General features: G+C 38.8%; 1 protein-coding gene across 2 annotated transcripts in view; it reads right to left on the minus strand.

The window, feature by feature from the left end:
* Window positions 1-26,370, minus strand: part of LOC135221968 (casein kinase II subunit beta) — a 42,049-nt gene extending 15,679 nt beyond the window's left edge. The window contains exons 1-4 of one of the 2 annotated variants that reach the window (XM_064260036.1): window positions 26,188-26,370; window positions 20,354-20,429; window positions 5,336-5,438; window positions 5,037-5,209 (exon numbers count right to left, since the gene is read on the minus strand). In XM_064260036.1, the coding sequence (XP_064116106.1) occupies window positions 5,037-5,209; window positions 5,336-5,438; window positions 20,354-20,429; window positions 26,188-26,285 (450 nt within the window). In that variant the 5' untranslated portion in view covers window positions 26,286-26,370. Of the gene's footprint in view, window positions 1-5,036; window positions 5,210-5,335; window positions 5,439-20,353; window positions 20,430-25,741; window positions 26,034-26,187 lie in introns of those variants that run through there. The other variant, XM_064260037.1, reaches the window with a different exon arrangement.

Here is a 26,370-nt window from a genome sequence, read left to right on the forward strand (position 1 = left end):
CACGAGGTTAAAGAGAAGAGCAACATGCCAACAATTGCCGATCAAACCAAAGATTCCTCTGATTCAAAATGACAAATTTTTAACCAATTTGTATTTTTCATAACTTACCAACCTGAGGTCTTGACATTAGGATAAATACTCAGTGCCAGCTGGAAACCGGTAGTTTAAAATAATTGTGTACGCAAGGGACTATTGGCATCTGGGCTTGGTCACGAGACATGTAGAGCCACCCACATACCCCACTTTAACTCGTGACCCCGTCGGTTATTTTCTTACCGCCTTCAAGAGAGGACGTGCTTTGCCTCTGTCCTTTTAAAGCCGGTTTAGTTTGCCCCCTGTTGTTTGGAATTCCCGGGTATGTGAACATGAAGCCTTCTCATGCTTCGAGACTTCCTGGATATCACAAGAAGCAGATAAATGACCTGATATTTTCTTCGAAGATTTCAACGTCGAGTTACTCATCGTGTAGTAAGTCGTAGGTGAAGAAACTCTTAAGGTACAGTTAATTCGTTACCTGTGCTTTGGATTATCACATTCATATGGATTGCCTGTAAATCCAAAGCTTGGATGTATCAGGATGTGCTTTGGGAAGTAATTATGACCAATTGTGCTTCTTCCCTGCGGGGAGAGGTGTGCATCGCCATCTTGTTTTCATTCCAGATACGGGGGTAGGGATGATGCAGGTGTGCGGTCGGTGTTAGGCTTATCAGGAGAACCAACCCAAGAAGGACAGTTGGTTTGATGTATAACATCGTGCTGCCATCCAGGGTTCCATGTGATGTTATGTCCCTTTTATCCTGATATGCACTGAATGGCGGTCGGATGCGTCACCATCTATAAAGAAGCAGATAGTACAACACGGCAGCCTTTAATGTCAGGTTGCTATGCCTACGAGAATATCCTCAACAGCCTTGCACTTCTGGTAGGGTGCTGGCAGTGACGTCTTAAACATGCCGACCGCCATGACGTCACTTCACAGCTGCAGCCTACACAGAGACATGCTTCCATTTTTCACTTCAAGGTACAAGAGTACTTTACAACTATGCTTTCGGATTTGGAGATTTTTAAGGCACATTGTTTTTGAGAGAAATTACAAGCGTTAGGAGATATAACAGTCACATAATGGAAAAGACACAAGTCTTTCCTCTGTATCCTTGCGCTTAGGCGTCAACAAGCTTAGGCGACTGGCTTTGACACCAGTGCGTTCTCCTGCCAATCCTGGAAGAATAGGGACTTAGTAGCTGATCCTCGAGCCAAGAGGAGAAGTTTCTTCTCCATCTTCGAGCCAGGATTGTTACATCCCTATTATATGAAAGCAAAAGTAGATGTAATTGTCGAACAAGTGAATGATGGAAGTTTAGTCTAGTGCAGCTGTGAAGAGTTGGAGAAGGCTAGGATCAGGGACTTCATGACTGATCCTCGTGCCAAGAGGAGAAGAATAATTTCTTCTTCATCTTCGAGCCAGGACTGTCACATCCTTATAAAGTAGAAATGCCACAGCAGGTTGGGTCTCTTGATCTTGGCTGCAAGAGTACCATCAACAGCCTCACGCTTCCATCAAGCGTGATGACGTATAGCCAAAACCGCTTGCAAAATGGAGGTAGTCATGACGTCACAGCCTACTGCTGCCAACCTCTCGTCGTCTTCGGTGGCATCATTATATTACGCTTTCACTTCGGAGCACACACTTATGGAGAAATATGAATTTTCTCATAGAATAAGCGGCTGTGCCGTTGTGTGCTCCAGTTATGTTTGAAATAAGAAAGCTTAAGCAGTACGTACTTTAGCTCAGTCAACTTTAGACAGTTGCCATTTAGGTTGTCAGCAAACCTTCAGTCTTAACATTAGGATAGACTTACTCTTGGTGGGAGGTAAGTACTATTAATCAACTGAGAGTTTGCCACCTTTGATCAGTTTTCTGAATACCAGAATTCAACGAAACAACTAACCAGTATTTCAGAATCTAAGACATATATGAATATCAGAGTCAGACTTCTGGGTTCTACACAATGTCATAGTTCATTGCGTCCGAGGAAGATAAGAAGATCTGTTCTTCTAACAAACCAATTCATCCACTCATGTAGGTTTATCATTATTCCTCTCCCCCTTGCTAAAGAGAGGAATGTCCTGCTACTGATAAGTATCTTACTGATACTAACCCTAACAGTATGGCTACTTCACTCACCTGTACCTTGTCCGTTCCAGCGTATGATGGTACTCTCTTCTTACTGCCCAAAGTAAAGGAGACAGACATTTGAAAAAGAAAGAGGCCAGTTATCTCCTCCATTTCACATTCATACCATCATCTTAGACAAGATACCAACCAATCCGCCAGGGGTACTGGATGAGTTACACTATTTGTTGAGCAGCCACCAAAGGACCCAAGGAAATTGTGTCCAAGGACCTCTGGGCAACCTTATTTATATACAGGAAATTGAAAGTGGTTTTTCATAACAATGAACCCACTCTCAATTTCAATGAACAGACAAGACACCTTCTTAACATTGCTCAATTTTGAGCTTCGGTACAGTCACAGACCAGCTGTCATGATCATTTTAACAGATGTGTTCTTAATAGCCAGAAGGCCCGTATTCCTCTGATGACCACCTCTTCTGTATAACCTCATTGGTACAACTTGACAACAAGGAGTAGGCTTGACCGATCACCTCTGTTTGGCCTGTTCCTTTACGTCTACCACCTAGTTCTTTCTATAACCACAGAGTACTTTGACGCCTCCTGAAGGTCTCTCACACATACTCACACCGTACTGAGCATGACTAAGAAATGTATCTGTCATCATGACCTGTGCTGCATTGACTCATTATCCCGGATTCTGGGGCAAATTAGAACTGATGTTCTTAACTACTTTTGAGTCTACGTCAAAATCCTGGTTATTGAGTACTCCCACTCTACCAAGGTCAGAGGAAGACCACCATCCACAGTCAGTTTCCTGTAACGTGACTGATGTAAGTGCCTGGTGGCAACACTAGGCAACATTAGCAGAGAACCTGTAAAATATCCATGACTCAATGAAAGAGAGACATGGAAACATAGTCTGAAGCAACTCAACTGAATCAACACTAGTCAGCTGATTGAAATAAAACTAATTGCAATGGAAAATGGGAGAAGAGTTATGACTCCTGCCTCAGCCAAAATAAACTCATCAAACTTGAAAGAATTCCGATACTAGACATCCTTAGAAAGCTAAGTAGCCAGAATGATCCAGCTTGGTAATAATAGAAGATGCTGTAATCATAGTAGAATTGAAGAGAAAAACATTGAGGCAGAAAAGATTTGCCAGTAGTTGAAAAACAGCTTGTCAAAAATGAACTAGTGCATTTCGACGGAGAAAGAGGAATAGCAGACAAGGGTTCAGAATAAGCAATAGATGTAGAAGAGCTTGGTTTGCATTTGACTGGGTTAACATAACATCAGAGCAAATACAACTCACTACAACCAATTTTATTAACAACACTGTCTATACCTACCAGTCACTACATACATACACATTATCAGTATCAACAACACTATCTATATCTATGTAATTACTTCTACAAGTGCTAACATCCTCATACTATGTGCCAATGACAGTACAAGTCACATACCTTATAAGGATTAATGTTTACCAAGCCACATACCTTATAAAGATTAATGTTTACCAAACCAGTTTTTGGATAACACATTAAAGACGACTCGGAGCATGAGAAATGGAGAGGCCAGTGACAGTGAGCACGGTACTACGTTACCACAGGAACTGACCTGTTCCCTGGCAGTAGACTCTCCCAACTGTTGCAGGACAGCCCTAGGCTTGGGCTACAGACAGGCTAGGGCACCAACACCTTACCTCTTATAGGGGAAAGCGAAAATGACTGCACACTAAGGGGGGATATGGAACAGTTCACTAGCAAATTCAGACAAACCTTGAACTGACTAAAATAAGGTTAATGTCCTGCTCTAACTTCTCAATGCGCTTTCCAGGAATTGAAATGGGAGCAGAAGACACAGCTAAAAAGGAAGTCTTGGTAAAAACTTAAGCATTATCAAAAGAAAAACCCAGACTACATACTAACTACATATGAAGGACTAGAGTAGGGGGTGAAATGACACAGAGACCTGACCTAACTATAGTAGCTGCTTTTGCCATCTATCTGCTTCCCTTCACTTCCTATACTAAGAAACTCAAGTAGAGTCCTTTGAAACCCGTACTTCCCCAAATCTAAGCTCAAGACCATACTTTATAAAATTGTAGCCAGCACACATTGTGTATCTTCAAAAATCAACATCCTGCTAACACAGTAATCTCTAAAGAACCTGACATTCTTTGCCTCGATTCCAGTGGAAGGAATCGTAGAAAAATAAATGTACAGTACAGTGTCTATAAGTACACCTGGTGAATGGGTGCACTAGAGAAATGGACGGATGGACTTATTTCACCAGCAAGTATCCGGCACAGGCTCTTGCTCCCAGAGCAGCCTGTATATAGTACAAAACAGTCATCCAGGCAGTCATTCGATCTTTTGTTTGAATGCCGATTCACCTATCAGCGAGGAGCTATAAGCTATCTTTAACAGTACCTGCTAAGATTCATGCAAAACAATATGGTTAATGGAGCAACATATGTGTTATAGGTATTAGTTTACTATTGCCAATCTCTCGCTCTTATTTTACTCCATTACCACTAAACCATTTTGAAACATACGCATTGGTAATTTAGACCTTCTTTGGAGGTGATCTTAAGGACTAATAAAATATAGGGAACTTCAAACTGAAAATGATGACTGGAAAATAGTCAAAGGAATTGTGAATAAATTGCTGCAAAGTCCAAGATACGGACATAAAAAAACCAACACTGGAACAGGAGGAGGGGGATAGGGAAATATTTAAAGTAATACTGTGCTCATAATTTGACATCAGCAAAAGTTTAATGTTATAATGGAGTTAATAAGCCTCTACGAAAAGTCTGGTTATTGCAAAATCAAAATAAATGCTTACATACATAACACACTTCCAATACTAGATTCTAATTCATTGCTCACCTGATTTTCACAATACACTCTTGGACAGTGACCAAAGTCTCCAGCCTGATATTTTTCTATCATCTGCGCAATGCCACGATTGGTTAGAATATATCTTGCATGGATAAGGCCATACAGCATCTCTGCTGCCTGTTCAATAAGGTCACTCTGATGAGGTATCTCCTCTTCTTCATCTGTTTGAGGATAAATAAAGACCTATTAATAATTTCAAATAAAAAATAAGTTTAATTTTTTTATCTATAGTTTGGTGAGCACATCTATATTCATATTACTCAATAGTGTCACACAACCGTAAATACCTGGTTCTAAATCCAGTATCATGTCAAGAGCTTGTCTGTAATGAGGTACTTGCTCATTCAAACCTGTTAAATTGAATTTGTCTTGGATGTAATCCTCATCCACCTGGAAAACACAAAATAAAGAAAACAATTAGCTTCTCAAAATAGTATCAAAAGACAGTTGAGCAGTAATTATACGCTGTACTTTTAATCACAATGATCTTCACTGAGTAGTAATTACTGTACTTTTCATCATAATCACCTTACCTATAAGCATGTTACTTCGTAATAAAATTAAGCTTCATATATACTTACCATGCAATTAGATTTCACTCCCATGGCAGCCATTTATATATAAAAAAAAAATCATGGTAGCGCTTCTATTGCTTTTGTGTAGCTTCGACCACTATCAGGTAACAACATGAACAACAAGGAACGAGCTCAATTCATTTGTGCCATTATGTCCACGAGAGAGGTAAGTATAGGCAGCCCAAGTTTATGACGGGGGTTCCGTTCTTGAGATGGGTCATAAGCTGAAAATCGTAAGCCAGAAAATTGTCCCAAATCGTAGAAACTTAAGAAAACTTTACTTTGAATGCTTGGGTGTATATTGAACTAGGTAAACTGCATTTTTATTGGAATTTTCATTTTAAAGAAAAAATCTTCAAATATTGATTACCATATATACTCTTGTATTGTTTGATATTCAGACCAATTTTATGGCCTAAAATTTTGGGATTGAACTTTACATGTGGTATAGGCTAGTTCTGGAAAAGTGCACAAGTTAGGCACTAGGCTGAGCCTAGGCTTTGAATTTCCTGACAACAGACAATACAAATATTGTTTTAATAATATAAGAATCTTTTATTATTGTTATGTTGTTTCTACATTGGAAAAGTGCAAACTTTAGGGACTAGGCTAAGGCTACCATATTGTTGTTTGGATTTTCTGACAAAGTCAACAAAGTAGCATTTCTTTCCGCAGAAGTTGACAAACTTTTATTTTTGTACAATAAAGACAATAATATAAATTTTCATGATAAAATTTATTATTTGCATACTTACTACTGTTAAAGTTAGCTATATTTCCCAACTGATTAGGCGAGTCGGCATTCAAACAAAAAATCAAATGGCTACCCGGATGACTGTCTAGTTTACCCGTTCTTCACCAGGTATATGTTCCATATGTTTTAGTTCATCAGAACTCTCCTTGACAGCCCACTAAGTTGTGGGGAGGCTGGGTGGGGTTACTTAAATAGTAGGAATGTATCCAAGTATTAGTATTTGTGATGAATCTTAACCTACTGTTAAAGTTAGCCGATTCCCACAATAAGAAAAGGATGGTGGGTAGTGCAGCTAGACAAAAATCCCCTCAGCCATTCGAGCTAAAGGTTTCTTGCATGAAACCCAAAACATTCTCACCTGAACCAGAATCCTTTCTAGATTTTGCTTCCACCAGAAGTTGGATTCCATTCAGGAAAAAAGGCTCTCATACATGTGCAGCAAAGAGCAGTCTTGTGGAGAAACCGCTTTGATTCAGCCAGAATGAAACAGAAGCAGCATGAGGGGACCCCTAGGCCTGGGTCCAAAAGCCCTATAAAACAACAGTCACAAAATAAATACCTTTTTCAATATAAAGGTCGCTCCTAAACAAAATTTGTTACCTTCATGGTCCCCAAAATATTAAAACCCTTGATTAAAACAAAAGAGCACAAAGAATTGCTCCGCCATTTGCAAGTGGTTTTGGCTTTGACTTCAACACGCTTGATGGAAGCGTGAGGCTGTTTATGGTACTCTTGCACCCAACCCAACCTTCTGAGGCATTTCTACTTTACAAGGATGTGAAAGTCCTGGCTTGAAGATGAAGAAGAAATTATTCTTCTCCTCTTGGCACGAGGATCAGTCACGAAGTCCCTGATTCTAGCCTTTTCCAATTCTTCACAGCAGCCACACTAGACTAACTTTCCATCATTCACTTGTTCGACAATTACAACTACTACTTGTGCTTTCATATAATAGTGATATAACAATCCTGGCTCAAAAATGGAGAAGAAACTTCTCTTGGCTCTAGGATCAGCTATAAAGTCCCTATTCTTCCAGGATTGGCAGGAGAACGCACTGGCGTCAAAAGCCAGTCACCTAAGCTTGTTGACGCCTAAGCGGAAGGATACAGAGGAAAGACTTGTCTCTTTTCCATTGTGTGACTGTTATATCTCCTAACGCTTGTAATTTCTCTCAAAAACAATGCGCATTAAAAATCTCCAATCCGAAAGCATAGTTGTAAAGTACTCTTGTACCCCGAAACGAAAATGGAAGCATGCCTTCGTGTAGGTCCCATCTGTGAAGTGACGTCATGGCGGTAGCCATGTTTATGACATCACTGAGCATCTCGAATGCGAAGCCAGCACCTACCAGAAGTGCAAGGCTGTTGATGTTATTCTCGTAGGCATAGCAACCTGACATTAAAGGCTGCCGTGTTGCACTATCTGCTTCTTTACAGATGGCGACGCATCCGACTGCCATTCAGTGCATATCAGGATAAAAGGGACATCCATCACGTGGGACCCTGGATGGCAGCACAACGTTATACATTAAACCAACTGTCCTTCTTGGGTTGGTTCTCCTCATAAGCCTAACGCCGACCGCACACCAGCATCCTCTCTACCCACGTATCTGGAACGAAAACAAGATGGCAATGCACACCTCTCCCTGCAGGGAAAGGAGCACAATTAGTCATAATCACTTCCTAAAGCACATCTTGATACATCAAAGCTTTGGATTACAGGCAATCCATATGAATGTGCGATATTCCAAAGCACAGGTAACTAATTAACCATAACTTAAAGAGTTTCTTCACCTATGACTTACTACACGATAAGTACCTCAACGTCGAAACCGCCGAAGAAAATATCAGGGCATTTATCTGCTTCTTGTTATCCAGGAAGTCTTGCAGCATGAGAAGGCTTCATGTTCACATACCCGGGAATTCCAAACAACAAATTGACAACAACAGGGGGCAAACTAAACTGGCTTTAAAAGGACAGAGCAAAGCACGTCCTCACTTAAAGGCGGCAAGAAAATAACTGATGGGGTCACCAATTAATGAGGGGTATGTGGGTGGCTCCACATGTCTCGTGACCAAGCACAGATGCCAATAGTCCCTTGAGTACACAATTATTTTAAACTTTACCGGTTTCCAGCTGGCGCCGAGTATTTATCCTAATGTTAAGACCGAAGGTTTGTTTCGTATATGAACAATTGCTCTTTCTTTGGTTCAGGAAGACTACCCACTACTAGTAGTGGATTAAGGGCTTTACTGTTTTCAAACACGATTCTGTATATACTTAAGGTAGTGAGCGGGTAAAAACCAAATTACACTTCTATTGTGCCACATTAATCCTATTCTGGAGCAAAAAATTGACTTAATACTAAATAAGTTACAACTGCTGCTCACATTACGAATGTTTGCCTTCAATAAAGGTAGAAGATATGGAGCTAGTTCTCTTGCACTAGCTTAATCAAATATGTCACAGAGGACCTCGTGTTCCTTGACAAAAGACGTTATAAGTGGTTTAACCTTCACAAATACAGTCAACCAATAGCAAAGACAGCTAAGTTTTCTAAAACCAAAACACACTGTTAATTTTGCCTCTTCCAGGCTTAACATTTGACAACATCTGCATTTCCTAAAACCACAACACAAAAGGTTAACTTTGCCTCTTCCGTGATTAACCTTTGACAAAGATGTAGGTTTCTAAAAGGATGATAAAGATGTTCTAGGTTTAATCTATCTAATTCAGTTTTAACTGCCCCAACAGGACAGAGAAGTTTCTTCTTCCCCCACTAAGGAGGTTACATTGGAATTCTTACAGGTCACTGTAAAACGTAGCCTTACATCACCCTCAGTTCTAGGGCAGAAAGGTAAAATAGCATTCCCTTTACAACAGCTGAAAGAAGGGTGCTAGCAATAAATTTACTTATTAACTGCTGATAATGCTAAATAAAAGGTTCCATAATAAATTCAGATAGAGTTTAGACCTGCATCCAAACTCCAGAGAGAGACTGATATACAGATGAAGGGGCTTCAATCATAACACCTTATAGTGCTGATCCTCAGCGAGATCTACAAGTACATTATAGTGCTGATCCTCAGCGAGATCTACAAGTACATTATGCAATACCGATGAAAGTATGGAACGACAACTTTGGAAGTAGGCAGTGAAAAGTTTTATCATCTCTAAACAGAAATCATTGACGTCTACAAGGTTCCAGATGCTGGAAATCCCTCTAGAATGGCACCCTCAGCAATACACAGACCACTGCTTCTGACCCCAGGCTACAGCTATTTTCAATCTACCAAGAGCATTGCAAATTCTGAAAATCAATTGCCCTGAGGCTACAAGGGCTCTACAGGAGATACTAAGCAATTCTTGAACTTGAAATTACTCAATGGTATTTGGAGTAGAAACAAGGGGCAGGCCTACGAGTTTGAATTAGACCAAATTCAAGGAAACATCCACTACTCAAGCCTGAGGGCCATCAAAAAAGTAGTTATTGTTCGGGTGTTCCTGTTAATCAACACTTGCTCAATAGTATTTGGAGTAGGAACAATGGGCAGGCATATGAGTCTGAATTAGGCCAAATTCAAGGAAACATCCACTACTCAAGCCTGAGGGCCATCAAAGAAGTAGTTATCGTTCAGGTGTCCTGAGGGCCATCAAAGAAGTAGTTATTGTTTGGGTATTACTGTTAATCTACATTCTAATAAGTTTAAATGAGTGCTCCTTAAATCCCACAGCAACTGCTAAACTTACAGATGAAGAGGCCATTGTAGGCAGTTTGTTCTTTCTGAATCCCTAATTGCCAAAACACTGTCCTTCCATAGAATGAATGATCAAACCAATATGTTGTTCATCTCACTCAAGGCAGCAACCTTTTCACAAAGACACTGTTTCTGACCAGGAATAAACCTGCTAAGCATCCTGATGTTCTTTCCACTGCCCTGACATCTAAAAAGTTTTACCAGGTGTAGTGCTGACTATTCTATGTTGCATGTAAGTGTAATGACACCAGTTAAAACTCTTGTCCTGTGACACCAGTTAAAACTCTGTCTTGCACAACAAAGGGAAAAAACCAAAACCTGGACTTAGGCTTAAGAACAAAACGGGCATTTCTTGATTACAGACTCCCTCCTACAGTCCTGGAGCCAAAGATAGTTTTGGATTACTTACAAATTTAATAAACGTTATTTGTACATGGTAATTCTTATGCAGAAACTGCACATTGAGAATGTTTATCTGAAAAATATTCCCAGTAAGACCGTGTTTCCTAATAAGGAAAACCCCTTACCATATAGGAAGTTTCCTCCAGGCCTAAAATTCTTCAAGTAGATAACAATAGGGACCTAGAGAATTAAAAATATAATGCATAGAAATTGGGCCAGAAGAAGCCAACAGGTCCTTGGTCTTTGGAACACTGCTGACAGAGTTGACCAACTTGAATCATTGATTCAGTAGCATTGTCTTGCTCCTAAAGTTGATACCATCCACCAATGGGCAACAGAGTCCCTGACAAAACTTATAGAGGGCTGTACACTTACCCAAACAAAGTGCACAGAACAACAATACCTTTTTGTAAATACATCTTGAAGGAACTTGCGTGAATGAGGATGTACTGGTAAGCGGAATACATTCTGCATGTGTACTGCATTCTTTGGAAAGGCACTAAATCAACTAGAAAACCAGAAAGTGTGTCGAAAGACATTTCCTGTTATTCAGTCTCAAAATGTCCAAGAATATCTCCTATTGCTTATGGAGCTTGTCCCAGAGAATTACTGCCTGGACCATCATTCCCACTACATACATCTTACTAAAAAGAGACTTACGAGGGATTTTTGCTGAAGACGACAAAGGAAGCTATAAAAGGCAGATTAACCCAGTGGAGGACAACCAAAAGAGAATCACAACTCCCCTTCACTGTCACCACCATATAAATTACTGGTCCCAAGTCCCTCCATGCATGTCAGGAGGTTGCAACTATCCATATCCCAGAACCTGAGGTCTGCACTTATCCCCAAAAGGTATTTATATATATATATAAAAAAAAATTACCAATATATACTCCCTTATTGCCTTAATCCAAGCTGCATAATCACAGAGGAAGCGATAGTGTTCTCACGTCTTCCAAACCATGGAGTATAAGCATGAGGACATTACCAAGCAGCATCAGAAATAAGTTAACTCTCTTCCAATCCTCGCTAAACTCCTGTTGGCACCAAACCCTTAAAGCTGGCTTCACAAACTCCCTGGGTTGGCGCCTCCACTTCTCTAATCTGACGCAGAGATGAGACAACATAGCTAATGAGTAAAAGGTAATAACTCAACAAGCTAGACTGAACTCCATCAGCATGTTTGTCAGTCTCGAGTTCAGTTTCCCACAAGAAAGAGAAAGAAAGCGAACCTCGTAAGAAACTGTTAAAGCTCCAAACAGCATTTGTATCGCATGAGGCAGTCTTCGGCTCTCCGCAACTTTATAAGACAAGACGATAAGCAAAGGCAGACCTAAAGGGAGATTTGTGTATCCGAGTACAAGAAAAGTTACGAAATGCTCTCTGATAGTAGAAAGCGTTGGTTATCTTCTCCAATATTTAGAGGGCACCGAAATATGCTAAGACAAGCAAGACATATTCTCTATGTGGCCTTTTTTTTTTTCCAACAAAATGAAGATACACTGGAGCGTAATGTTGCAACAAACACCAACCAGACCAAAGGAATTCTTCCAAGTCCTCTTCAAACTCTTCTTCTGCCAGCAGGTGACAGCTGCCAACAGGAGGTAAACAAAAGAGCTTAAAGGATTGCATCCCCCACAACTCAATGAAAGGAAGAGTCTTAAGCGACTCAGGACTCAGCTAAGTCAGCACGCGTCAACTAATGGAAAGAAAATGAGGTGCAAAACATGGGAAAGATTGGGAGGCGGTGGGAGAGGAGTTGCAACGACTCCCCTGCCTCTCCCAAAAGCAACCCTACATACTTGAAAGCATTCTTATATGAAACTTTGTTAGAAAACTCTGAAGCCAGAATATCTACCTTGGAGAGATAACCTTAGATACTATAGTTAGTGTAGAAAGAGAAACAATAATTGAGGCAGTAGCAAGAGATTTGCCGACAGCTGAAGAGAAAGCAGGCAAAAAATGAACACAAGCATTATGAACAAAGAGGAATAGGCTAGCAGACAAGAATTTAGAATAACCAAAACATGAGAGATCAGATAAACAGTCAGAGTTGAAATAATATCTAAATGTGTAAAACTTGCTACAGATGCATTATCATCTCAATAAAATTGTTTATACCTATACTATATATTACTAATAATCTTATGCATGCTAACACCTCAAACTAGGTGTTGATAACAGCAGATTGCGCCCAAGGAGCAAGGATTAACGTTTACCAAAACGGTCCTTAGGCAAACGCTTTAACCCATTACTGCCTGAATTTTTTTTTAAGAATCTTTTTTATTATTTTAGTTTAAAATGTATATTCATATGATATAGTCATAGATTTCATGCATTTTTCATGGTATTTGACCATATTTAAGAACTACTATATATAGTAGGTCAGGCAGATATGGGGTACACATTTTTATTAAGGAGATATTTTTTTATGATAAAGTTCACTGGTATTTTGTAATTATTAAGAGGATGTATTAGACACAAGACTAAGTAATAATATGTATTACAGAATAGTATTATAAAAGATAATATTGCAGTTTACTGCTGAAATTTCTCGCATTTATAAGCCCTACTACTGTAGAAATTGCGATACTTGCTATAGAATAAAATAGAAATAATAAGGGTTTATGCTTCAGAAATTCATACTTAAATTTTGGGATAAATTCCATGATATCACACAATAAGAAACTAGATACTATAATTAGCAGTGTTCTAAAGAGCACGACGATGATACTCAACAAAGCAGCGTACATATGATGGAACACCATATTTCATTCTCCCTTACTAAGGATGAGATTTGCATGAAGATAGAGCACATTTCCATGCCTGTTTTATAAAAGTTTGACAAGGTGACCAACACTGTCATAAAATAAATTTGGAATAACCCGAAAAGACTGTCTTGTCTGGCTTATTCCCACACGTGGTTCTGCCTGCTGAAGATATGTTCTTGCAGTGAAGTGCCTGAAGACAACAGTGGAAGGTTGCTTTCATCAATCATCCGAAAAAATATCGGCCACAGCCACTTTTCCATTCTAATTGATATATGATAACAGTTGATGTTCTGGTCCACCTTATCAGTGCCACCCATGTGTCAGTTGTAATCACCAATGAGATAAGGTTGACTTATGCTAATTTTCTTTTTGTCCTTTGGTCACCATTGAGAAACACTTTACAGGGGATAAAGAGGAGAATATTGGATACCACTGAAACCATCATCATCATCTTGTGAATATCCACTACAATATCCATATTGCCTTGAGGAACCTTCATTTCGTTACTGGAGTTTCTAAGAAAAGTCTTCGGAATTCTATTGTTCCTTATTCTTTCGGTTGCTCCATAGTTTATCCCTGATAAGTGATTTACTAATGGTAAACCTGTGAAGTGGTTGTCGAAGTAAAGCATCTCTGGTATATCTTTGATATGTCTTGGGCGTTTTTCAAATAAAATCATCAAAATGCCTCCAACTTTTCCGAACATTTCTTCATAGTGACGATTCAACCCGAAGGTTGTCCCTTGGAGTACTAAAAAAAAGCTAAATATCCAAGCGGAGAATTTAAGCATCAAGCTTTGCATCCAAATCTCAAGTTTTTTTTTTTTTTTTCTGAATGCACGGTTTGCATCCGGGCCTACTAAAATATTCTATCATTGCCTATTCAAGTGATTTATGTTGATCCGTGTTGTAGGCAATGGCAAATCTTATGTTTAAATGGTCATTAGAGGTTGAATTTTTGCCATTTTGTCATCCTTGTTTAGTGCCTGATTATCAGTGAAATGCAAAAAACTTAGTATTTCTTCAAATCTATCATGTGACATTGCCTCAGCAACGAGTTCGACTCCAACTTCAGCATCCAAATATTTAAGTATAATTGGCGACTTACTTGTTATGCTGGGCCATTCTAGAAATAGGGAATTGAAACAACTAAAATGTTACTGCAAAGAATTCATAGTCTAGGTACATCCAAGGACCCCAAAATAGCAAACAGGCACTTTATTCTAACGAAGAAACGACAAAGTTGCTCTTAGAAGATACTTTCCTGTCCGTTACATATTTTGCCTCCATATCTGCCTGACCTACTATATATAGTAGGTAATAAAATAAAGCCTGTAATATTTGTGCTTCAACTTCTACCTCAGTTTTGAATATATGAATTAGTTGATGGTTCTTAATAACATGTTATGTATCAATATAAAGATGTTTCATGAACTTGTGTAACCATGAGCTCAAGTCAAAAATGTGAAAACATTAAAACATTCTATACACCTTTGCTATTTTGTCAAAAAGTAGAAAAATGCGGAAAACAACAAAGAAAATCTCCTGTTTATATTAGTGATTAGATAAACAAACCAATGAATATGCAAAACAATAAGAAAAACAAGAGATATGAGGGTGTAATATACCCTTGCAATTGCACTACTATATATAGTAGGTCAGGCATTAATGGGTTAACCGAGATTCAGACCATGAAAAGGGCGAAGTAGATATTGGAGGGCACAGAACCCCTTTGTCCTGAGAACTGACCCAGTTCCCTGGCAGCAGACATTACCAACTGTTGCAGGGCAGTCCTAGGCTCGGGCTACACACAGATGAGGGCACAAACACCTTACTTTTAACAGGGAAAGGCGAAAAAAGAGCGCACACTATGGAGGGACCCAGAATGTTCCCGTCACAAACTCAGTTCAACTTACATTATAACTAAAAATAGGTTTAATGATATGTTCTAACTTCTAGATGCGCCTTTCCGAAACTGAATGGGGAGCAGAAGGCGGAGCTAAAAGGAAGTCAATATTAGCACTACCAAAATGCCGTCTGAGTAGGGATAGCTGCAGATAAAGGGACACTAAATAGGACAGAACTGACAGGTTTAATTCCTGACCTAACTAATTGCTTTCACAATCTATTAGTTTGTTTTGTTTGTATGGTGTTTTTACGTTGCATGGAACCAGTGGTTATTCAGCAACGGGACCAACGGCTTTACATGACTTCCGAACCACGTCGAGAGTGAACTTCTATCACCAGAAATACACATCTCTCACTCCTAAATGCACAATCTATTAGTTTCCCGTCTCTCCCGTATCTGACATATTCAGGCATACATTTCTCAGAACAATTCCCTACATTCTTCACATCTAGGCCCAAGATCAGACACTGTACCCTTGCAACGTACAAACCGAATGTTGACCTACTTCCACTTCCAACATCCTGGTTACAATAAAATCATTCCTACACAGCCTGATGTTATTGGTCTTGATTCCGGTGGAAGATATCCTAGGAAAATTAAATTACAATACCGTAAGCAGGTGTAAAACAGCCAAACTTCATAGAATACCAATAATTGCCTAACCACAATGGCAGCAATGAGAATTCTGACGAGCTAACATTTGAAACACATCTGGTGGAGAACATATAAGCTAGACAGTCATCCATGCAGGCATTGATTTTTTGTTTGAATGCCAACTCCGCTAATCGGCGCAGAGATATAGCTAACTTTAACAGTAGGTAAGATTCATCACAAATAAATATAAATGTTGTTTTAAGTATCTGAGAATCTTTTATTATGTGGTCTCTAATATCTATGGCTATTCTAGGCTGTAAGTGCACATTTCTCTAATGTAACCAACTATGAGTCGCCATTTGTATTTCATCAGCTGATTTCCCTTCATTTAAATTCACAAAGAATCATGTCTTTCTTTATTCTTTTGGTAAAATGATGCTGTAAATTGAAAAAGTTAGTCATGCAATAAGTTTAAAGAAAAAAAATTTTGAATAAATCACATAAAATAGAAAATTACTTTATTTATACATCAAAGACTGCTCTCATCAAAGCTAACAAATATTTTCTGGAATAAATATGTTATAATGTCATATGCTTCATTATAGCTGTCAGTATCTCCATTAGGTAGAGATATGAAAGAATAGAAATGAATGGTTATTATACTGTTCAGTAGTTTCTGTGGGTGAAGAGAGAGAATAGAAATGTATGATTACTATACTGTGCTCTAGTTACAATGGTCGCTGGGAAAACTTTCGGTATTTGGTAGTGTTGACAAAACGATTGTAAACAAAAGGAGGTGGGAAGCTTTTTTTCCCCTTTTGGTTTATTATAGTTAATAATTACTTGAAACTGTTTATATACTGATTATTTATAAATTTTATAGGCATATTCTAACCTTTTAGCTTTTTAGCTTTAGATGTCAGAATCTTAGACGAGGCTAAAGTATCGACTGCCAACATAGCCTAGGCTTATTGCCAGGGTCAAAACTCAACATTACATGGGTTATATGCTAAAATCCTAATATATGCAGTAAAAATAGGGCTGAACATTACATGCAGTCAAATACTACTCCAGTATATACAGTATTTTGCCTTTCTGGAGTCACATTTCTTCAGTTGGACCAGTGTCGTAACCCTGGAAATAATTTCTGATGACTATAATTGAATAGCATTGTAATCTCAGAACATCATAAGCAGAACCACCGTAACCCAGGGACTGCCTGTATATCAAACTTAATTTTATGAAAATAACATTTTCATATAAGTAACTTTCCTCATAATTACATAGCTGAATCCCATATCGAAAGGGGGGTGGGATACAGGGACATATTCTACTCCAAAACATTAACTCATGGTAATGACTTTGAAATAGAAAAAATTGCTAGCATTGATACAATGCTTGTTGTTTCCTTACCTGGTAAGAGAGCTACTGCAGGTGAATACTGCCTCTGGTTTGTGTTCATTTTATCTTGCAGTCCTAGTGCCAATAAACAATGAAGAGGGGAAGTAAACCCATATAGTGCTCGTAAGAAACGAAGAAAAGTAACCCCAAACAATAACTTCTCTTCCTCCCTCTCCACTTCTCTGAGTCTTCCGTATGCTAAACATAACCTCTCCTCCTCCCTCTCCCCTTCTCTCCGTCTTCCGCATGCTAAAGAAGTCTTCAATAAAGGTAAGAGTGACGTTAAATGTCTATTTATCAATTTCATTATTCATTTACATTTATTTTTCAACATTTTCTTTATGTAAAACTGCTTATTCTCTATTAAAAGTATATTTTGTTAATATGCTTGGGTGTCTGGAACACAATAATTAAATTTACACTATGTATTCCTTATGGAAACCAGGTGACCAGTGAGGAACTGTTCAATGGCCAACAGCAGAACTCTATGGGTTTCAGAGACAGTGCAAGCACGTTTTTTGGCAAGAACTCTGTAATGAACACTCGTATCAGAACAAGATTTTGCTATAGTGTATTAAACCCAGTGCCGTAATTTATAAGGGTATCGTGAATCACTAACTGTAAAGAATAAAGACTCTTGTCCCTGTACCAAGAGGCAAAAACTCCATTAGTCAGAAATGGATACGAACACAACAGTAAATAGTTCTGCTTACCCTCTCCCCCCACCTCCACCGCCACCCCCGTCCTTCTTCCTTTCCACACCTTCCCTTCTCTCTCTCTCTCTCTGAAAGTTGTTTCCGTTTTAACTTATTTTGTATGATTTATCTATCTATCTCTAATGATAGTTTAGATTGGTGTATATTCTCACGAAAGGCCTAGATAAGGTAAGATTCACCCCCACCGGTGTGAAATCATTCATAAGATATTACCTCACAAACCTTCCCCGGTAACAAATAAACTCATCTGTGTGTGTGTGTGTGTGTGTGTGTGTGTGTGTTGTGTGTGTGTGTGTGTGTGTGTGTGTGTGTGTGTGTGTGTGTGTGTGTGTGTGTGTGTGTGTGTGTGTGTAATGGTTTAATATTAGAGAGAGATATCTGAATGTATGGTGGAGCAGTAAAATGACACACACTATGATTTCTGGTAAAGCGACTGTTATACTTGTGGTTTGTTACCTTCGTAATCCTCATACAGACTCAGGGTATCAGCAATATAGTACTTGTATTACGAAGGCGAAGAAGAGATGGCCACCACAGAACTTAACTGTCGACACGGTTTCAGAAATGTGTTTGTCAAGCAACTTTTCAACTTTTTTAGCCATGAGAAAGCCGCCAATTGCCTTCAGATTAGTTTAAACAGGTAACTGGTTATAGGTAGTCTGTGTTACAAATAAAAATTGAGCCTTTCTACCGGACATTCATTAGAGTTAAACTCTTGATTATACCGATGCACATATAACAGTCGCTTTACCATAAATCATAATGTCTATTGTTTTACTGCTCCACCATACATTCAGAATGAGCGGATCAGTGCATAAATAAATCAGTCAACAGACAGGTAACAACCGAGTGAAACGAACGTTACATATTTATACCAATGTAAACTATTACTAGAGATATAGAAAAAAAATCTGTGAGAGAGAGAGAGAGAGAGAGACGAAGAGAGAGAAGAGACGAGAGAGAGAAGAGAGAGAGAGAGAGAGAGAGAGAGAGAGAGAGAGAAATAAGAAAATGGCAGCTAACAACCGACTGGATAGTTAGATATATACAACAATGTATATTATTAGACAGTAGATAGATAGAAAAATCATACAAAATAAGATTAAACTGAAGTAACTTTCAGAGAGAGAGAGAGAGAAAGGAAGGTGAGGAAAGGAAGAAGGACTGGGGTGGCGGCGAAGGTGGGGGGAGAGGGTAGGCAGAGCTTTTTACTGTTGCGTTCGTATCCATTTCTGGCTAATGGAGTTTTTGCCTCTTGGTACAGGGACAAGTGTCTTTATTCTTTACAATTAGTGATTCATGATACCCTTATAAATTACGGCACTGGGTGTAATACACTACGTATAGCAAAACCTTGTTCTGATACAAGTGTTCGTTACAGAGTTATTGCCAAAAAAACGTGCTTGTACCGTCTGTGAAACCCATAGTAGGGAGAAAATACTACAGACTGTCTCATGCTCTGCAAGAAGGTTGAGGGCTGCGATTTGTCTCCTTAACCCACTTACTAGGCAGAGGAGAAAAGTAGCACCACTGGCTGCATGTCTCTCCAGTGGACACCACTGGCTGCATGTCTCTCCAGTGGACACCACTGGCTGCATGTCTCTTCAGTGGACAAGACAAATCTAGGAAGTGTCATCAGCACCTCTTGTCAGGGCTGGAATCCTTGGAATCGGAAGACAACTGGTGCACATCCACAGAGATGTCTTTCCAGTGACTGTCTGCCTTTCTCTTTCTATCCATTTCAAGTTTATCAAGTTTAAGACTTTAAAAACATCCACTTTTTTTCATCCTAGTCCTTATAGTCATCAAATTTTTCTCCTTATTGTACACTTTCCCCCAACTTAGATCAAATAGTATGTAAGTGAATCATTTAATGATTTTGTACAGTTAGTCTTACACCCTTCGCTACAGTAGTGAATGCTGGATGAGCTAAAATCAATCTAAGACAAAAAAAAGGTAGAAAAAACCTGAGCTAAAAGCTAACAAGCTTGAAGGCTACACAAAAGTGATAATACTTTACCGAGTTCCTGGAAAGAATGACATCAAAATCCAATGCAAAGGCTGCTGAATACACATGATATTTAGTCAGGAGCCGACAGAAGCGAATTGAGTTGTTCTGCTTTGTTGTTGTTGTTGTTCCTATTGTTCCCCAATACCTAACGGGTGAAATTAGTCACCAGCACAAAAACAATGGAAGAGCTACTGCAAATGTTAAATGAGACTAGCATGAGAGTTGAAACTATGGCTACGTAATTACTTGGTAAGTTACTTCTATGACAACAGCAATTTTGAGATCTATAACTATAAAGTTCTTAATTGAATAGAAAAATGCACTTGGTGACAATTTTCACAATCTCACATTAAACTATCAAGGTAAGAAAGTTTGTCCCATGAACAAATAAGCTATGGAAGAATAGGCTTACCTCACAAAAAAACTCATTTCCCCGGAGGCCACAAAACCATGCAATCCATGAAACTTCTTCAGAACTACTCATCTTGCTGAAAAGAAAAAAACTACAATGTTGTATACAGAAAGGAAAATTACCTCCCTTATATCCTTTTCTCTTGTTGAAAATTTGAGGGGAATGAAACTATACATTATGAATCACAGCTATCATTACTCATTTTTAAATGTCTCCCCTTTACAGGATTAAACAGTTGCTACATCCTCTCCATCCCTTCAAACTCAAGTATTTTCAGCTTGTATTCAAACAGACAGTCTTTCCCCATGATCTTCTGGGCCTTCAAGTAGTCATAGTATCTTGCGACCGCCATAGCTATGCTACTTCTGAGAATATTCCTGCCCTCATTGTGTGTGTATCTGAGCAATCAAATTTTAAATTTATATTTGCTGGTCTCTAAAATAACTTCTCCTAGTCAATGATGAATCTATTTTCAAGTTATTGGTTAAAAAAAAATTACAATTTGGTTGGGTGTGGCCCTTTGTATGCAAAATTCATTCAATCTGAAAGAGAGGATATGGGCAACTCTATAATCCTTTCACTTAAAAATCAGGGAACTAAATCTTCTTAAAAATCAGGGAACTAAATCTTCTTAAAAATCAGGGAACTAAATCTTCTTAAAAATCAGGGAACTAAATCTTCTTAAAAATCAGGGAACTAAATCTTCTTAAAAATCAGGGAACTAAATCTTTTAAGTTATAAAATTGGTATCCCTATTCTTTCTTTCTTTAAACCTACAGAGACGTTAAGTTCTACTGAACATAAAATTTAGGGCAACAGGCCAAACACTTGGACCTATAAGGTCATTCACTGATGAAGGAAAATAGCAGGTATAAGATTTTCAAGGTATAACAAGAGGAAAACCTTGCAGTTGCACAATAAAACGATTGTTAGGAGAGGCTGAAAAATAAGCTGGAAGAATGAGAATATGAATGGAGGTATAGTAAAAGGCATGAGAGGTTGCAAATAAGGGGTAAGGGGACGCAGAAAAGAACCTTAAGTAATGTCTACAGTGCACTGGAAACACTATACCCCTACATTTAAGGAAATTTACAGGAAAAAGTTATTCGTAAATAAATAACAGGGAATAAAAATTAAAACCAATACACCTGAATTCAGGAGATCAACAGAAAGCAGGGATTAATTTGCTCCTAACTTACACATTTGGAGATCAGAGGATTTCACACCTGCACTAGGCAAGCTATTCCACATTATAGTTGCAGCCAAGATAAAACTCCAAGCAAACCGAGTATACTAGTAATAAAACTGCTGATTAGAAAACAACACCCTTTCCTAAAGCAGCCTGCCTAGTGTTGAGCAACAACAGCTAGGTCAGGTAAAGAAGAGTGCACAGGATATCTGTTGTATGTTTTATTCAACAAACAAACTCACTTTACATATTTACCACATAACACTAAGAGTTGGCAAAAAAATAAATAAATAAATAGGTAAATAAAAAAAGACAACTTCATCCAAGAATTCAGGATGCAGATCAGACCTAAAAGACCAAATTGGAGAATGGTAGGCCAAACAAGGAAGAGAAATCAAGCTACAACAACATGCCAGATCAGAGTATTTAAAGATTCTGCAACTACAGACTAAGATGTAAAGAAACAACAGCTAGGAGAGTATCATCATCATTGTCTACTGATCTTGCAGCAACTCACTAATGTTATAAATGATAAACAGCAATGGTCTAAAAATACTACCCTGAGGAACACCTGAAATGCCTTTACTAGACCTACTATACTGGCCATCATTATACCTTATTTTAAATAAAAATTTAAAATAAAATATACAGCAATTACCAATAACCTTAGCTTGCTCTTAAATACTTCATGATTCACAGTCAAAGGCCACACTAGAATCTAAACAAACCATGTACGACTCTACACAGTCGTCATGACCCAAAATGTAATGTTGGTGGCAGGTTAACTTTAACATAGCTACAAGGTCACATAAGTCAGAAGATAACCAGATACTGCCTCTTAGTCATATGTAGCAAGAGCATAAGGAATCTGTATTCCAGATGAAATTACAGACCCAATCATGGAGCACCAGGGGGCAGTTGTCCCTATGAAGTTAAAACTTCTGCACCACATTCTGAAAATTATTTGAATCTGACATAAAGGCTGGAACAAAAAGTTCATCCTGTAAGTTTAAGCTATAGTTACTAAAACTACATCGCAAAGACTGCCTGAGAAAAAACAAAAATTATAAAATAAACTACATAGCAATGACATACTGGAGAAAAAACAAATTCCTGTATGATCCTTGAAAGTTTTCTGGACAAGATATAATCTCACTTTCAAGAATAAATGATCAAGCATACCAGTACAGAAGGTCTATAAGGCTGATCTGGGAGAAGGCTCAACAAGACAGAACAAGCCTGTTAAGGTGACATCTCTGTCAACCAAAGAGAGCCATGTTGCCTTTCCTACAGACTTATGCAATTAACAAAATTGCAGGGGGTATTTGATCCGTGTAAAATGCTTCTACCTGTGGTATCCAATGGATGAGCCTGGTGGCTCTGCCACAAGGTCTCTATCCTTCCTGATGTGCACTGAAGTGAGAGAGCTAATCAAATGCCTCTAAATGGAAGCCATTACTAAAACTCTGGAGTCCTTTCAACAGGGGAAGGGGAAGCACAGAATCACAACAGGGAAATTCTGTCATTATCCTACTGGGAGAACCCTGTACAGTACTTTCCAAAATTTTTGAGCAAATATTGGTAAAAACTGGAATGAAGCTACCAGTGGTGCAAGAAAATATGCATCACTGCCAAGTATGTCCTACTGAGAAGATTGAACTAAAAGCCAGCACCTAGAGCTGATGAAATGAAAAGATGGGCCTGAGTTGCCATGAGCTTATTTCCTAAGAGGCCACAGGAAGCACTCACCTAAAAACTAGACATCAAGCGCTCTTTTGTAACATGAACAAGAACACTGACTTGTCATAACAATGCAGACTGCCACAACAGGAATAATCAGTGGCATCACTGCAGAGGGACACTTTGAAAGAATCCAAAATTTAAGAAAATTTACTCGTCTCTCCATACCCTGAGAATAAATAATAATTCTCTACAAAATGTTCACACCAGCATACATTCTTGAAGATGAATATCAGTCATGGAGACAACTGCCCACACAGATGCCTCACCAGAGCCTTCACCCTAAACGGTAACAGTACCAGACCCAGACAGGATGACAAGAGAATTATTCATTTTTATTCATTAGCCCAGACAGGTGTCAGCCACAAGGTTACTTGGAACCAAAACATCCATCCAACTAACAGAGGATTGGTTCCACAAACTGAAGTGACCTCTACCACACCTATTCTATCAAGTACGTATATATAATGGGCCATTTCAAGGAAAAAAGTAAGTAGCATCTTCTCCTTACCTCTCTACCAGTTTGGAACCAATAAAATTTGGAGGTGGAAGACAAGCTTGAGGAAGCAGAAGAGGAGGGGATGAGCACAACTGCAATTTTACTATACATTCACCTCTGGCACTCTCCTCTGTGGCCAATGTTTCTGCCCATCAAGAACTAAATTAACTTGAATGGGGGATATGGAAATCACACTGGTAACCTCCTTTGGCTTTCTCTAGATTATCATCATACTGTCAAAACTTGCAGTCCCTGATTTCCTTTCCTATAATTTTGCATTGCCTTTGCAAATCTAAAGACTGTTTGAGCTTGTCTTCCCATTTTCCTTGGTTGGAATTTATCCCTCTCTCTATATCATAAAACTAACTTAGTTCTACTATTATCATAATGTGGTCAGTTACATCTACACACACCGTGTTCTTGTTGATTTCCATTTTGTTGTAAAATCTGTACATGTTGATTATTGCTAAATATCACACTTCTTTTACCACCTCTCTGCCTAGCGTACCCTTCATTGCCCTTATTGTGATCCAGCAATGCTACCCCAAGCCTGTTTTAGTCATTATGCTTTTTGCAATTTCATAGTTCACTTTGCCTAAAAATCTCATATGCTCATTAAAATACCCAATCACTACCACCTCTCACTTTTTTTTCCAAGGTTATTCTCTTACTTTCTTGTACCATAGATTACTCAGACAACTGTATCTATTTTAACAAAAGATTTCTCACTAATCAAACTTCATCTCTCCTTTCCTAGTTCAGCCTAATTTTGTTCCCTATAAACTTCCGTCTAAAGCTGCCCCATTTCTATACTCTGTTTTTTTCATCTGTCCATCCGCCTGTGGTGTTTGCGTATGGTAACACTGCGTCCCGGGCTTTAGATAGTTACATTCAACAATGATAATAATACCCATTTCAAATATTAACTGTGTAATTAGCATACAGTAATTTATTAAAACACTTTTCAGTTGGAAATGTACACCCAGATATCCTTTTATTTACCTAAAACTTACAAATAGCGTAACTATCTAAAGCCCGGGATGCAGTGTTACCATACAAAAACAGCACAGGCAGATGGACAGATGAAAAAAAACCAGAGTATAGTTATGCATTTAACCTCAATGTTAGGTTTGGCTGGTGGACTCCAAAGGTCAGGTAGGACCAAGCACACTGCATTAAGTCAACTTGTGTCTTTGTTAATTATTCTGGCCACCCTTATACACTAGGCCTATGACTTCATGTTTGGTAGTTGTTACTGATTACAGAGCTAAACTGTAGATAATTTTATATCAAATTTAGGCTTATACAGATAGGCCTATCTTAGCATTTCCTGCTAGTGCATTAAACTTGCGCTGGCATTTTCCATCAGCATGAGAGTGTCCCATGTTGTTCCCCCAAAAACAATTATCTAATGTAGAACTAAGAAACACAAAAACTAGGCTTCTAGACAACTCATCACCACTTGGCAAGCTTCCAGATGACAACAGGCCTCAGCACTAGATAAAGAAACCGAGTATCAATACTGTCACATCTCTCATATTGATGAGCTGCTTAGTGAAAACACAAACAGTTGAAGGTAGGCCTATCTGATTTTCAACGTTGACCTACATGAATAGGTAACAGCATAAACAATAATCTCATGAAATATATAAAATATTTAAAAATAGGCCATCAGAAAAAAACTCAATTGACCCAAACCTAGCTTTTAAAAAGGCGCTCGCCTGCTCTAGGCCTACGTTGACCATAGCCAAGGCCTATACGAACAGCGGTGAGTGACCCTACCCGGATAATTTAGGTTTAGGCAACAAAAAGGGAAACATTTGCGACACAACCCATCGTCACATGGTTCTCGTTGTTGCCAAGAAATTACTGTACCATACGTAGTATAAAGACAGTAAAAGCTAACGATTCAATAGACTACTCTACAAAATATTTGGAGACCAACCATTATTTTACTTACACGTTAAGTCCCATGTCGTGAAATGGATTTTATGCTTGGTCTCTTAAATATAACAGGATATTGGGTCTAAAAAACACCCAGGTCTGCCTAAAGCCCACGCCTATGATGGCATCTATCGTCGAGAATACGAGATTTTCTTGCACTAAAATGAACCGCGACGCCCTAAAGCTTCAGAGATACGGAGAAGGCCCCAATAACTTATAATTTTGGATCGAAAGAGGCGAAACGCAGATCTAATTAGGCCAGACTTGAGAGAGGAGCTTAGGCTTAGAGAGCACCACGTCCATAACAAACACTCGGCCATACCCTGACTTTGGGCAAAAGGGACCCCTCTAGAGACCGTAAGCATGCATATTTAAACGTACTGATGGTTGACCAAATGACTGAAAAATGAATTTTTAGGCGAAACCGACGGGAAATGGCGTTTCCAGCCCCAAAATACATACCGCTTAGCAGTTCCTTCAGCCACGCCAGAAAGGAGCAGGTCTGACTGCAGTCGTGCCTCCGCTGCTGCCATCTGTTGGCCGAAATGGCAACCACACATTACGAGGCTAGGGGGCTAAATTCTATACCTTTCGCATTATTTTCTTCGGGTTTTGTCTTCCAAGACCTTATTGCCATCGGCAAAC

Source organism: Macrobrachium nipponense, chromosome 3, assembly GCF_015104395.2.
Source record: "Macrobrachium nipponense isolate FS-2020 chromosome 3, ASM1510439v2, whole genome shotgun sequence".
Classification (NCBI taxonomy): domain Eukaryota; kingdom Metazoa; phylum Arthropoda; class Malacostraca; order Decapoda; family Palaemonidae; genus Macrobrachium; species Macrobrachium nipponense.